The sequence below is a fragment of the Lagenorhynchus albirostris genome, chromosome 17, assembly GCF_949774975.1.
Source record: "Lagenorhynchus albirostris chromosome 17, mLagAlb1.1, whole genome shotgun sequence".
Classification (NCBI taxonomy): domain Eukaryota; kingdom Metazoa; phylum Chordata; class Mammalia; order Artiodactyla; family Delphinidae; genus Lagenorhynchus; species Lagenorhynchus albirostris.
In genome coordinates this window covers 72389244-72403709 of record NC_083111.1, presented here as the reverse complement: position 1 = coordinate 72403709, position 14466 = coordinate 72389244, and the positions used below count along the sequence as shown (strand labels likewise).

Here is a 14466-nt window from a genome sequence, read left to right as displayed (position 1 = left end):
CGTTGAAAGGTGGAGCTCTTTGACTTACTTCATGAAGACTGTATACCCATTAGTTCTCCCATAGGAACCGCTAGCTTCATTATGTTCTAGTTACACCCCTTTCAATCCTTTGTGCAACACATTTGTATGACCAATGTCCTTGTGGGGATATAGCAGTGAACATGGTGAGCATAGTACTTGCCCTCAGGGAGATTACAGTGCGGTGGGAAAGATAACTGCATAGACGATTCCAATACGGTACAATACGCTCTGAGACGAATCAAACCAGGGTGCTCGGGGGCAATAGAGAAGTAACAGTTAGTGCAATCTGGGGTGCTGGAGAAGACTTTCCAGAGTACACATGTCTAAGCTGTTACCTGAAAAGTAAGACATTAGATCCTGGAGGTGGAGTGGAGCGCTTGGAAGATAGGTGGCCATGTGCAGGATTCGGGCTGTGCTGTAGTGGCAGCTGGTGGAGCCTGGGGTGGAAATGGTGGTGACAGGTAGACGGCACCCTGGGGGCATGCAGAACCTGCAGGGCCTTCTAAGCCGTGCTAAGGGGTGCATTTTATCCTAAGGCCAACAGGAATCACTGAAGGGCAACCTAGCCGTCTTCACGGGTGTGCGGCAAGTGCTTTTGGCTTCGGTGAGTGTAGCTGACAAATAGAGGCTGAATCAAAGCTGAGCTATTGTGGTCAAGGACTTTGGAGCTAGGCTGTTTATGGCTTTGGGACAGAAGCTCAATATTGCCAAAGCTCCCCTCAAGTTTCCAGAATGTTTGCAGATCCTCCAAGCATCACATCTTCCCACGGCCACAGCAAAGGGAGTAAAGAGTGGACACATGGGCAGAAATCTCCGTGGATTATGTCTTCATCTTATAAGGGAAGAAGAGCACTGTTGGAGACAGACCAGAAGACTCTCCTCGTGCACTCGCACCTGGGTTGTGTGGTCTGTCAGGCATCCGTGTGATGCTCGGGAATGTCGGTCTGGATTCAGGTTCAGCCAGGACAACAACCCCTGCTCCGCACCCGCCAAACACACACCCTCCACTGTAGGCTCAGCTTGCCTGCTGGCTCCCAAGAGCAATCCAGGAACAGGCAAGGGAATCTAAGGAGTTGGAGGCTCCCCTTCTAGAACCCGGCCACAGCCAACACAGTGTGCCTGACCCTTCTACTTGCTGACGGATCCCTGACTTTATTCGGGTTTCAGGCAGAGTTCTGTGGACATTGGGAAATGCTGTGAAGTCCCCTAGTTAAGAAGAGGGCACAGAAGCCCTTTTCCTAAATATGATCCTGTTCTATTGACGTGACACTGGTCATTTCAATACTGAGCCTGAAATCACAGTCTGGGTGGGCAGATATGCCCCACGGGTGGGCCCTCAGGGTCCCACCTCTGGAACTTACCCACAACCAGGGCCTGATCAAGGCAGTGAGGTGCTTTGCCATGAGGTATAGGATGAAAATCCAACCATAACCATCCCTAAGACCAAGTAGGCAGGTGGAGAGAGGCTGGAAATGTCCACTCTGCTGTTGCCCCCTCTTTCACAGAGATGCAGATGTTTCCCCCAGTAGGGACCGTGGAGAAGTAGCCCACCCCTCCCACCCAGAGTTTCCTTTTGATCAGCCTTTGGTAGATGGAAAAGGCTGCAGGTGCTTCTTGCTGTTAATTTGGACACTTCGGAGTCTTGCCCTGAAAACTAAGATGAATTGTGATATGTTGACTGGTTTCAAGGGAGGCAGTGGGACCGACACCCAGAAGCCCCAATGCCTTGTACCAACTCTACAGCTGATGAGGTGTGCAAACGCTATTCTGTCAGTAAATCGTCGTTCAACAAATAATTTGTTGAGTTCTACCATGTATCAGACACTGTGTTAAGCCCTGGAAATACAGTGATGAACAGGTCACTCAGGGGTCCTTCCCTTGTCTGTAGGTGCCCATTAGAGGTATTACTTGGAGGCTTGTCTATGAAATGAGGAAGTTGGACTAGACCTCTTCTGAAGCCTCTGAAAGTCTGTGATTTACCAACCATGTCAAAATCAAGTTCAAGCAGCAAAACTTGCCTTTCTTTTTCCTTTCTTTCTCTAAATTTTTAAGATATAATTGACAAAGTTGTATATATTTAAAGTGCATAATGTGGTAATTTGATATACTTAAACTTTTTTTTTTTTTTTTTTGGCGGTACGTGGGCCTCTCACTGTTGTGGCCTCTCCCGTTGCGGAGCACAGGCTCCGGACGCACAGGCTCAGTGACCATGGCTCACGGGCCCAGCCGCTCCGCGGCATGTGGGATCTTCCCAGACCAAGGATCCTCCCGGACTGAGGCACGAACCCGTGTCCCCTGCATCGGCAGGCGGACTCTCAACCACTGTGCCACCAGGGAAGCCCCTATACTTACTTACACATTTTTAAATGATTATAACAATCAAGTTAATGAACACATCCATCACCTCACGTAGTTATCTTTTTTTTGATGAGAATGCTTAAGACCTACTCTTGGCACATTTCAAGTATACGATAAGTATTATTAACTATAGTCACCATGTTTACATTAGAACCTCAGAACCTATTCATCTTAAAATGAAAGTTTGTACCCCATGACCAACAGTTCCCCTTTTCCCTACCCCAATCCTAGCCCCTGATGACCACCTTTCTACTGTTTCTATCAGTGCAACTTTTTTTTTAGATTCCACATATAAGTGGTACCATAGAGTATTTGTCTTTCTCTGTCTGGCTTATTGCACTGAGCATAATGTTCTCCACATTCATCCATATTGCCGCCGATAGCAGGATTTCCTCTTTTTTAAGGCTGGATAATATTCCTGTGTGTGTGTGTGTGTGTGTGTGTGTGTGTGTGTAGAGAAAAAGAGAGGGAGAAAGAAAGGAAAGAAGGAAGGAAGGGAGAATATCTTTTTTATCCGTTCATCCACAGACTTTCCATAAGAGTTCCCATCTTGAACTTAAGCAGAAGATATGCTGCAGAGATGGCATTGCAGAAGAAATAAACATTGATTATCAAAATGCTTTAAGGGGCTTCCCTGGGCGCAGTGGTTGAGAGTCCGCCTGCCGATGCAGGGGACACGGGTTTGTGCCCCAGTCCGGGAAGATCCCACATGCCGTGGAGCGGCTGGGCCCGTGAGCCATGGCCGCTGAGCCTGTGCGTCTGGAGCCTGTGCTCCGCAACGGGAGAGGCCACAACAGTGAGAGGCCCACTTAACGCAAAAAAAAAAAAAAAAAAACAAAAAAACGGACAGACAGAACCCTAGGACAAAAACAAGGGTTTTTGTTTTTGTCCTCTGTGCGGGAATCTCCCCACTTTGCCCTCCGCACCCCTGTTGCTGTGCTCTCCTCCGTGGCTCTGAAAGCTCCCCCCCGCCACCACCCCTCCCTACACCAATGAAGGGGTTTCCTAGTGTGTGGAAACTTTTCCTCCTTCACGGCTCCCTCCCAGAGGGGCAGTTCCAGTCCCTCATCTTTTGCCTCTGTTTTTTCTTTTGCCCTACCCAGGTACGTGGGGAGTTTCTTGCCTTTTGGGAGGTCTGAGGTCTTCTGCCAGTGTTCAGTAGGTGTTCTGTAGGAGTTGTTCCAGGTGTAGATGTATTTCTGATGTATCTGTGGGGAGGAAGGTGATCTCCACATCTTATTCCTCCGCCATCTTGAAGGTCCCTCCACGTTGGTCCTTTTGACCGAGATCCAAAGATTGTTTCCCTATACACACACATATATATATGTGGTGTGTATATGTGTGTACATATGTATACGTGTATGGTGTGTATGTGTGTTTGTGCGTGTGCTTGCGTGCAGATGTGTAGATATGCATCAGTATGTGAGCACCTATGTGTCTATACTTGTGTGTGCGTGTGTATGTTTGTGCATATATAGGTGTGTGTGTCAAGGATTTGAAGCAGGCCTTGGTGATGCCTACAATTCTAAACTCAGTCAATGGAGTTGGTGCACAGATAGTTGGTGACCTTGGAAGACATACTGGGGCTTCATTCCTCAGGCAGTGGGAAGTCACTGACACTTGAAGTGGGGAAGTGTCATGTTCTGATCTGGGCTTGAGGAGGGTAACCATGGAGATGGATAACTCTCTCTCTCCAGTTTACTCTGGATGAGAGAAATCAGAGGCCAAGGGGAATGAAACTGACTGGGAGATATTTTTGTAACGGTCCAGTAAAGAGAACTAAGGACCTGAAATAGAGCAGTAGCTGTGAAATAGGAAAAGGTTATAATCCTCCAAAGCTGAGACCCCAAGTACCCCAAGACACCATATGTGACATAGAAGTTTAAATTAAATCAAATGTTTATCATTATAGTAAACTTACCTTATCAATTAGTAATACTCTAAGTATTTTGGACAGGGTTCCACTTTATTAAAGATAGAGTTTGTTGCTGGATGTGATCACAGCAATGGTTCCTTGAAAGAGTGACTATAGCACCATGAGATGACTTAAAGGGAACGTACTGACCTTGACCTGCAGTCAGCAGACATAACCTGGTTCCTGCTTCTTCCCATTATTAGGTGTGTGGCTGGGGATGAATGTGACTTAACTTCTCAGAGCCTACATGGCCTCTTCTGTGAAATGGGAATCATAAGATCCCAAATTCAGAGTGTTCTTTTGAAAATTTAAGTAGATAGTATGCATGTTATCACCCTAGAAACATTTTTTAATAGGATCTTGCCATTAGGGCTGAGACTGGACACTGGAAAATTTGACTCAGTTAAGTTACAGAAAGCTATTCTAGTAAAATAATAATAACAATAACTAGGGTTTAATGAACACCTACTACATGCCATCAACTGAGATAAGGGTTTTACATACGTTAGCTCATTTAGTCCTTATAACAATCCTGGGAGTTAGGCAGGGGTGGAGAGCAAAATATTGAACAACTAGTATGGCTAAAGCATGGACTAATCAGAAGAGGCCAGGGAAGCCAATCAGAATGGATGTTAACCATAAACAACCAGTATAGCTATATGGGTACATCCTGACTAAGCTCTGGAATTAGGCTCCTACTTTACCAATGAGGAAACTGGAGCTTACGGAGTTTGGGTAATTGCCTGAAATCACACAGCTGGTCGGTGGCAGAATAACGGCACCAATCCAGAACCATCTGACGCCAAAGCCATTGGTCTTAACAATTACGGCATCCTACCTCCTAGCTCCAGATTTCTGCAATTGTTTCTGATGCCTGAAATCTGCCATTGATACCCAAAGGATCAAAGTGTAGCCTAGGAGGTCTCACATACATCCTTAATAAGTTAGCAGAACTGACATTGAGAGGGAAGAAAAGTCAGTAAACTTCTGACAGTAACAAGATCATAAGCCTTAATCAAGCCTCTTAGTAAATTTATTCCATCAAAAAACACACACTTGATTTTAGAAACATGATATTAGCTAGATGAATGGCAAAAAAAAGTGATTGAATATAACTTTATTTCTAATAAAGCATTTAATAGCATCTCATGGATGTCTGTTCATAAAATTTAATTAATTAAAATAGGCTTAGATAATAATTCCATTACGTAGATTGAAAAGGGGCTCCAGGTGGCTCCTCTTCACGCGCCCTGGCTCTATTTTGGAAAGACTTGATAGCTGAGGAGACACTAGAGCTGACGGTGGGCTGTGTTATATGCAGTATCTTTATTAATAATCTCCAAAGCTCCCTTGATGAATCTTAATGAAAATTACAGAGCCTGGTCTTTTCAGCACAGTTGCTAAAAAGGCATGGAATGACACCAGAATGTCAAGCAGGAACTGGCTCGTCCCTGATGGTTAAATGGAACAAAGGTCTTAATCCTTGTGACGGGGTTGCCCTGCCAAGCAACATGGCAGGACAAGGAATGAAAAGCATTCCTCACTGGAGGCAAGAGTGCTCAAGCCCCCTGCATGCCTCGCGGCATCTGTTCCTCCTCCTCTCTCCCTCCTGTAGTTCTTTTTTGCTTTGTCTCCCTCTCTCCCTTGCTTCTCTCTCTCTCTGTCTCTTTCCTCTTCAAACCCCCTTTCTCACCTTGTTCTGAAAAGTCCCTGATAACAGCATCCGTAAGGCTGCACTTCTCTTTGAAATGCATCAGAGTTGCCTTTAACATGAACAAGTATTCTTTTTGCAAAATTATTGACCATGGTGAAGACTGAAACTATCTGGTAACAATAGCTGATAAAGCTAATGCTGATTGAATGCTCACCATGTGCCAGACACTATACGAAATAACCTTCCTGACTCACCTCACCTAATACTGACCACGGCCCTGAGAGGAAAATAACTATTACTTTCCCCAGTTTTCAGACGAGGAACTTGAAATTCTTGTAGGATAAGTAACTTCCGGCCAATGACACGCAGCCTAAGCAGCAGCGCAAAGACCCTGAGGCATGCTCATCTGACTCCCTAAATGTCTAAAGGCAGGGAAATGGTTAGATAAAGTTTTGCATATTACAAAATAGGGAAATGGGTAACCATTAAGTACCATGACTTACATTAATATTCAATGACATAAGAAAATGCTTGTGAGTTTAAAGAAGTACGCATTGCAGAGTATGAACACACACACACACACCATTTAGGGCAACCTTAGTTTTTTAAAAATCTACTTTTACAGAGAGAGAAAGACATAGAGCTCAGTGTGGGAAAGGGGTGGCTGGATTGCTTCTCTTGCTTTTCTCTCATGCAGTCCACACTGTTTTTGAACAGGAATCCTGCTCCAGGTTTTCCCATTACCTTTCCACCCCCAAAAGCAGGAGGGTGATGCTGAAGGGAGTGCAAGCAGCAGGAAGGTGTCCAAAGAGCTCTCAGCTTGCAGTCTGGCATTGTGAGGGCCGATCAGGACCCATTACTTCCTGACCTTGAGCGAGTGACTTAACCTCTCTCCGCTCCCGCCTTCTTAGCTGTAAAATGGGGGGAAACCATCCTAATGCAATCTCCATAAATACAGGAACTGATTTTCTAATTTGTCTATTTCGTTCCCTGCTTATATCTGCAGAGGACTTCAAGAGATGCTTGTTGAACAAATGAACAAATGAGATAAATGGACTGTATATGTGGCATAGGGTGAGAATGAAACGACATCTTTTATGAAGATAAAAGGCCAACACAGAAGAGATAATATTTACATCTTAACTCTCCTGGAGCCTCAGTTCCCTCATCTGTAAAATGGAAATTTATAATGCTGATAGATATCTACCTATCAGAACTGTTGTGGGCACCAGAATGAAGTACTTTGTGAAACTGCAACTTCCACGCTAGGATAAGACACGGTAGCTTTCCAACTTTTTAGAAGCAGATGGGCCCCATGGTTTGTAAGGCAGGCTGACTCTGAAGTCCAGTAAAGGCTATAGGATAGATCGTGGTTGAAGGCAAAGTCGGGCTCCATGGCCACCATGCTGGCAGCTCCCACCCCAACAGTGAGTGACCCCTGAGGTACCCTCAGTGAACTCTGGAATCTGCAGAAGGGAGCTTGCTATAGTCTGCTGACTTTTGGAATTAGCTGGCAGAGACTGTGTCATCCATCTATTGGGCAGAGCCAGACCAAACCCCAGTGGTTCATGTACCCCTAAGCATGACTCCTTTTTCAACATAAACCATTCAGGGTAGAGGAAATGGACCACTACATTTAGGCTCACACACCTGGGGTGAAATTCCAACTATTCCACCTCTATATGTGTGACCTAAAGAAAGGAACATCTTGGAACTCAGTTTCCTAATTTGTAAAATGGTACTGGTAATGGTACCCAGGGTTATTGTAAAGATAAGACTTGACACTTGCACAGAACACCCTGCACAGTGACCGTAGTTGACCTCCATAACCAACTCCCTTGTTTTTCCATTTTTCCCAGAATGTCCAAGGGCACTGTCATCTAGGGAGCTGAGGACCAATCACTCAGTTCTTACTACACTGTAAATTAGTTCATCCTTTTTGAACCAATATATGCCTAGGAACTGCCCAGTTGGTGTATGAAATGGGTTGGTTGAAGCTATTTAGATGTAAATAGAGCAAACGCAGGCACAATTTTAGCAGGAAAGGGTAGTGTGATCAATTCATAATTTTTTTTTGGTCTGATTCAACCTGTATATAGTTGTATAATTACAAATTGTTAATTTTGTTAATTACTAACAAAAATTAGTAGTAGCCACTATTTTTGAGTGTTCAAACTGCACCAGGTTAAGTGCTTTGTATGCATGGTTTTATAAACTATCCTAACAACTCTGCAAAAATCTAGTTCTCTTTCCCGTTGCACCTAAGAAAACTGGGACTCAGAGACTAATGCAACTAGCGTGAGTCCCACAGGTAGTAAGTTGAGATACCTAACTTCACATCCAGGCCTGCTTTAATGCAGACTCCATGCCCCTTGGTGGTGTTGAGAGTCCTTGCTTTGAGAAGCCCATATCATTCCCATTTTACAGAGGAGAATTTACTTCCTTTGCTCCAGTTTCCACAGCCAACAAGGGGTAGATGCAGCATTAGAACTCCAGTCTCTGCTCCCAAAGCTGAGGAGTTGGATGTACTTCACCCACAGTACCAATCTGCTACTCTGCTGAAGTTTGTCTCTCTATTCATCCATTTATTTAACGGTGGAGAAAGTCTAATCTACAGATCAATGATGGCTGTCATTTCTCCAGCACCATCGATGGATTGGTTAATTGGCTAAAAAATGAACGATTTGAAGCATTTCAACTGAAAGAACATTTCTAAGGTTCTTCGTCTTTTATCATATACCAAACACTCATCTTTAATAGTTCAATGAAAGGAAATGACATCATCGCTCTTATGCTGGTAAACTGTTGCATTATTGGTACCCAGCTTGATCTAGAGCTACAAAAAATAATAATAACTATTAAGTGGAGTCTTTATTGAAAATAAATCTTAGCTAGAAGCCCTCCATGAAAACAGATGAGAGCAAAGCTGCTTTAATTGAAAGGGAAAGATGTAGAGGGTCTCCCCACTCCCCAACTGGCAGGGCCAAACACACCTCCGTGGTTCCCCTGGGACTCTTAGAAGCATCTTGGGACAACAAGGGGCTGTAGAGCAAGAAAGGTTTTGAGCTTTGTCCATGAATTCAACAAATACTTCTGAGCACTACGTGCGAAGCGCTGTGCTAAGTGTGGGCACGTGGAAATGAAAGATGGTACCCCTGCCCTCCAGAAGCTCAGAGTTTGTGGAGAAAAAGAGCGGGTGCAGATGTTTATAAGGCGAGTGATCTATAGTCATTTCTTTTTCTTTACTTGCGACTGACGAGGCACAGCAAAGCAACGGTGGGGCTCTACTTCGGAAAAATTGAAAAGGGACCCGTAACTCAGAGCAGAATTCCCTCCATTTTAGCATCAAGAATGCTCAAAGGCCCCCTCCCCCCTCAAGAACAGATCTTGAAACACATGGAATGTGTTTGTAGTTCTATGCAACCGCTGGGTAGCCTTTCCAAAGAGGATGGCTGTCTGTAAATTATTCATTACTTCTCCGTCATTTCATTCTTCTCTTTTATTAAGTCAAATCCCAGACACAACAGAAAGAAAAACAGTGCAATGAAAAAGTTTGTCTTCTTATGATATTTGTTTTGTAGAAGAAAATTAAAAATCTAAATGTCTTTTCATTAAGATGTTCCAGTGCGTTCCCTGTACCATGCTAATTGCCTAATGGCATTAGCATGGTGTGCTGTTTAATAGACCCTCACAATTAGTTGGCAAAGCACTTTAACAGCCATTATCTCCTTTGGGGCTCACAAAGGCTCTGTGAGTGAAACGATCAGCTAGAGCTTTATTCTACAACCACTGAAACTCTGGATAAGATTAAGCTATTTGCCCAGAATCACACACCACATACAGTGTCTATGTTGCAAGGAGTATGAGGTTTGAAAAACAGCAGCTCCAGTTTTGTCTTAGAATCATGCTTACCAGCTGTGTGGCCACAAGAAAATAGGTTAACTTCCCTGCAGTTCCTTCATATGTGACAAGCAACCAGGTAGTCCTTAGTACGTGCCAGAGACTATTCTCAACTCTCTACATATCTTTATTCACTTAACCCTGACAATGCTATTATCGCTCCCATTTTATAGACAGAAGTTAGGTAACGTGCCTAAGGTCATGCAGCTAGTAAGTGGCAGAGCAAGATATAAACTCAGGTAGTCTGGCACTAGAGTCCATATTACACCCTCTACTATAGTGATGCTGGGCACACTTTAAAACTAAAATTGTTTGGATTTTTTTTTTTTTTTTTGCGTTATGCGGGCCTCTCACTGTTGTGGCCTCTCCCGTTGCGGAGCACAGGCTCTGGACACGCAGGCTCAGCGGCCATGGCTCACGGGCCCAGCCGCTCGGCGGCATGTGGGATCTTCCCGGACCGAGGATCCTCCCGGACCGAGGCACGAACCCGTGTCCCCTGCATCGGCAGGCGGACTCTCAACCACTGCGCCACCAGGGAAGCCCCTATTTGAAATATTTTGAAAATGAAGAAGGAATGTGTGTGCCCAGAGGAAACTCCTGATGGTAGAAATCTTCCTGTTTTCTCAAGCTGCCTCCTCCCCCATGCTTACAGTCAGAGGTCAGTCTGACACAGACCCTGTAAGGCGGCTAAAGTCAACCCATATATCAAATTCTGGTAAAGATAAAACACAAAAGCTATGGATGGAAGTTGTATCACTGTCTTCCTGCTTCCCAGCCATTGACCCAGCTCAGCCCTGGGATGTGAGCACACTCCAGACACCACTGCTCTAAGGAGTCAGGAGGTCAGGAAGGAGTTTCAGACAAGGCAGTGATGGAGGGACAAGGTCACTTTTGTGTTTGTGATAGCCATGTAGAACATGATAGAACATGAGCTGGAAGGTGGTCAGGCTGAGGCAGGGACCCCAGGCTGAAGCCTGATGGTGGCCTGAACTAGAGTGTTGGTATGAGGAATGGAGAGAAGAAAATAGTATAAAAATTAAAATATTTAGGTTGGAAGTGGAGTGTGCAGTGAAGTGCAGAACCTATAATCTATCCCAGGTTTGTACAGTAGTGAGTAGAGAGAGAGATTGATGCCATTCCCTGAGACAGAAGTTATATAGGATGAGCAGGTTTGGGGAGAAGGGTGATAAGGGCCCTTACACGTTCAGACAAAAGACTAGTAGAGTTTGAAGGAGGAAGGGTATCTTTCTGTTATCAGGAAATCCAAGTAGGCTTCATGGAAGAGGTGGCATATGAATGGACAGGAGTTGAACTTATGGAGTAGGCAAGACCCAGGCTGCCACCCAGGCCAAGGGTGCCTACACTGGCCTTTTACATGTGTCTCTGCATTCACCTATGTCAACAGGTATGTGCGGTCAAGGACGAAGCATGATGTTGACATGCGGATTGGAATCCACTCGGGCTCAGTGCTATGTGGCGTGTTGGGTCTACGGAAGTGGCAGTTTGATGTCTGGTCTTGGGATGTGGATATTGCAAACAAACTTGAATCTGGAGGAATCCCTGGGTAAGCCAAAGTAAAACCCTCTTCTTGCTTAACACTTATCATTTGCTCACTTTGTGACAGTGGGTTTCCCATGTGCAGAATTCAAAAGTATATGTCCAAGAAGCAATTATTTTGGAAGTGACAGAACATTAAAACATCATGCAAATATTGGCCTCAAAACTTTAGTGACATTTGTTATAGGCAATGAGGACGGTGAGATGACACTCAGGTGTTCAGGACCTAACACTGCAAAGCGTTGGTCTTCAGATTTGATTTTACATTGGAACCAGAAGAGGAGCATTTTAAAAATCCTGGTGTTCCTAAAAAAAAAAAAATCCTGGTTTTCCAGACCCCAGACCAGTTCATGTAAAGCAAAATCTGTGCAGAATCTATTTTAAGTTCTTAAAGCAATTCTCATGGGCAGCCAGGGTTAAGACTTACAGACCTGCTATATGACCTTACCCTTCCTTTGAAAACTCAGACATATCTCTGAACTTTCCATGATTTGAAATTGTTTGGCTTTTTATTTTTCTGCTTTTTTAATGTCTGTTATTTCCCCTTCCTGTCAATCACTATTTGTAGGAAAAAAACTCAGCTTACTTTTCCTTTCAATGAGCGAGATAGCCCCCAATTCTAAACACATCTTGAGTAGTGCTAAATACCATGAATACATCATATCATTTGATCTCACCCCATGTAGTAAATCGTGGCTTCCTTGTTTTAATGGGGAGACTGAGGCTCAAAGAAATTAAATCTGTCACATAAACGCAGCTATTAAGTGCCTCACTACCCATCCCTGTCTTCCATTGTTAATTTATCAGTCCAGTTTGTTCATGATTGTTCTTTTATTATGAATCTCCAGTCCCTCTGTGTCCCCAGTGCCTAGCGTGCTGTATAGAACCCAGGAAGAAGGGAGGGAGGCGTCCGACGCCACGGCATAATGATCGATAGTCTGTAACCCGCAGTCATGCAGAACCCATACGCAGTTTGTTAAACCATCAGTAGCTACGCCCTACCCTCAGAGTTTCTGATCGCTGTGTCTGGGATGGGAACCGAGACTATGCCTCCCTAACAAGCTCCCAGGTGATGCTGACGCTGCTGGCCTTGGTACCTCATTTTGAGGATCACTGTTCTCAACCTTTAGTTAAATGAAACACTGTATATAAAGTCCTTTGCTCAGGAAATAGCTGTGGTTGTAGCAATGACCCTATGATGTAGCTGTAGGGTCTTGGAAAGACTCTGAAAGTGAATGTTTTTGTCTCAATCCAGCACTGCCATCTACCGCTGATGGGACTTTGGTCTAGTTACTTACTCACTGCCTCTGAGCCAGTTTCACTGTCAGCAAAGTGAGGGGGAAAAAACGCCTTATCACCTGTAGTTGTTGGAAGAATGGAAATTATATGAGATGATCCATGGATCAAAGCACATAGAATACATTTGGCTACAAAGTAACATTTACACAAAATAAGTGTTGCCCGACGGTTAGATCTTATTTACTATCATGACTGTTATTGGTATATCCTGGCATTTAAAATGATCAGAAAGTGTCAGAGTTACCTGACATTCAATATATGAGAATATTGTCTGAGAACTGACTCATTTCCTTAGAGGGAAATGTAATCCCCAGACTCTCAGCTGCAAATGCATTACTCCAAAGCTCAAGGTAGTAGCAAGGATGAAAATGAACACCTAAAATCCAGTTTCTATCAAAGCATTTAAATATTGATTAGAACTTCAGCAGAAGGATCAGGAATAAGTAATGGCAAGGATGACTTTCACTATGGAAAACATAATATTGATTTAGGATATGCAAATATTAGTCCCCCGAGCATTGACAGCAGAATAATAAAATGTAGAATCTAGAGAAAATACCAAATGGGGTGGTATTTCACTTGATTATTTTAAAAGAAAATCAGCCATTAGACTTTACGAAACATGACCAGGAGTTTCATTTTGCCTGGGAGAAAAAGACAGCTTTCAAGCACCCAGCTCTGAGCTTGATCTGAGAAAGACTGGGACATCTATTCATTTCATGGAAGGTCACACATCTTTTCTATTCTCCTAGGTCAACGCTACTGAGTTCCTATGTATTGACAAAATTTATCATGAGAATATCTTGTAATTAGCACTTTTCTCAAGAGAGCTCAAAACATCTTTCACATGCTTTTATTTTTAATACAGGCGTACCTTGGAGAGATTGCAGATTGGGTCCCAGACCACCACAATAAAGCAAATATTGCAATAAAGCGAGTCACACTAATTTTTGGTTTCCCAGTGTATATAAGTTGTGTTAACATTATACCATAGTCTATTACGTGTGCAATAACATTATGTCTAAAGAAATCAGTATACATACCTCAATAAAAAAATACTTTCTTGCTAGAAAATGCTAACCATCATCTGAGCCTTCAGCTAGTTGTAATCTTTTTGCAACAGTAACATCAAACATCACTGATCACAGATCATCATAGCAAATATAATGAAAAAGTCTGAAATATTTTGACAATTACCAAAATGTGACACAGGGACATGAAGTGAGCAAACGCTCTTGGAAAGACAGACTCGCTCAACTCAGGGTTGCCACAAACCTTCAATTTGGAAAAAATGAAGTATCTGTGCAGTACAAAAAAGGGAAGCACAATAAAACGAGGTATGCCTGTATCTTACCTCACGTTTGAAATCAATGTCTATATACAAGGATACTTATTTGGAAAACATGCAGAATGTGCCTTAAATGAACAGAAATGCATTGTTTGTAGTTTCTGTTTCTTTACATGTCCTTTGCAGTGGATTATTTTCTCTGTAAAACTTAGCAGGATGGGTAAGGGGGGTAACAGGAGAAGTCGGGGCAGCACTGAAGAAAATGCATTTGGAAACATCACTTTAAAAAAATTGTTTCCTTGGATGTATTGTTTCTAGAATCCAAAAGCCAAGCAAAGTCTTAAGTATCTACCTTATTCATTCATTTAAAAGAGCACTAAAGTCAGCCTAGGGAAATGAATTTGTGCTGAATCAGGGAGTAGGAAATTGTGTGGAAAACACAGCGTGAGCATTCTAAGCAGGAAGAATGGCTTG

The 14466-nt window shown here is 43.5% G+C and overlaps 1 protein-coding gene across 1 annotated transcript in view; it reads left to right on the top strand.

The window, feature by feature from the left end:
- ADCY8 (adenylate cyclase 8) overlaps positions 1 to 14466 on the top strand; it is a 219170-nt gene that overhangs the window by 92990 nt on the left and 111714 nt on the right. Inside the window, exon 6 of the mRNA XM_060127469.1 lies at positions 11254 to 11412. Coding sequence (XP_059983452.1) covers positions 11254 to 11412 — 159 coding nt within the window. The remainder of the gene's footprint in view (positions 1 to 11253; positions 11413 to 14466) is intronic.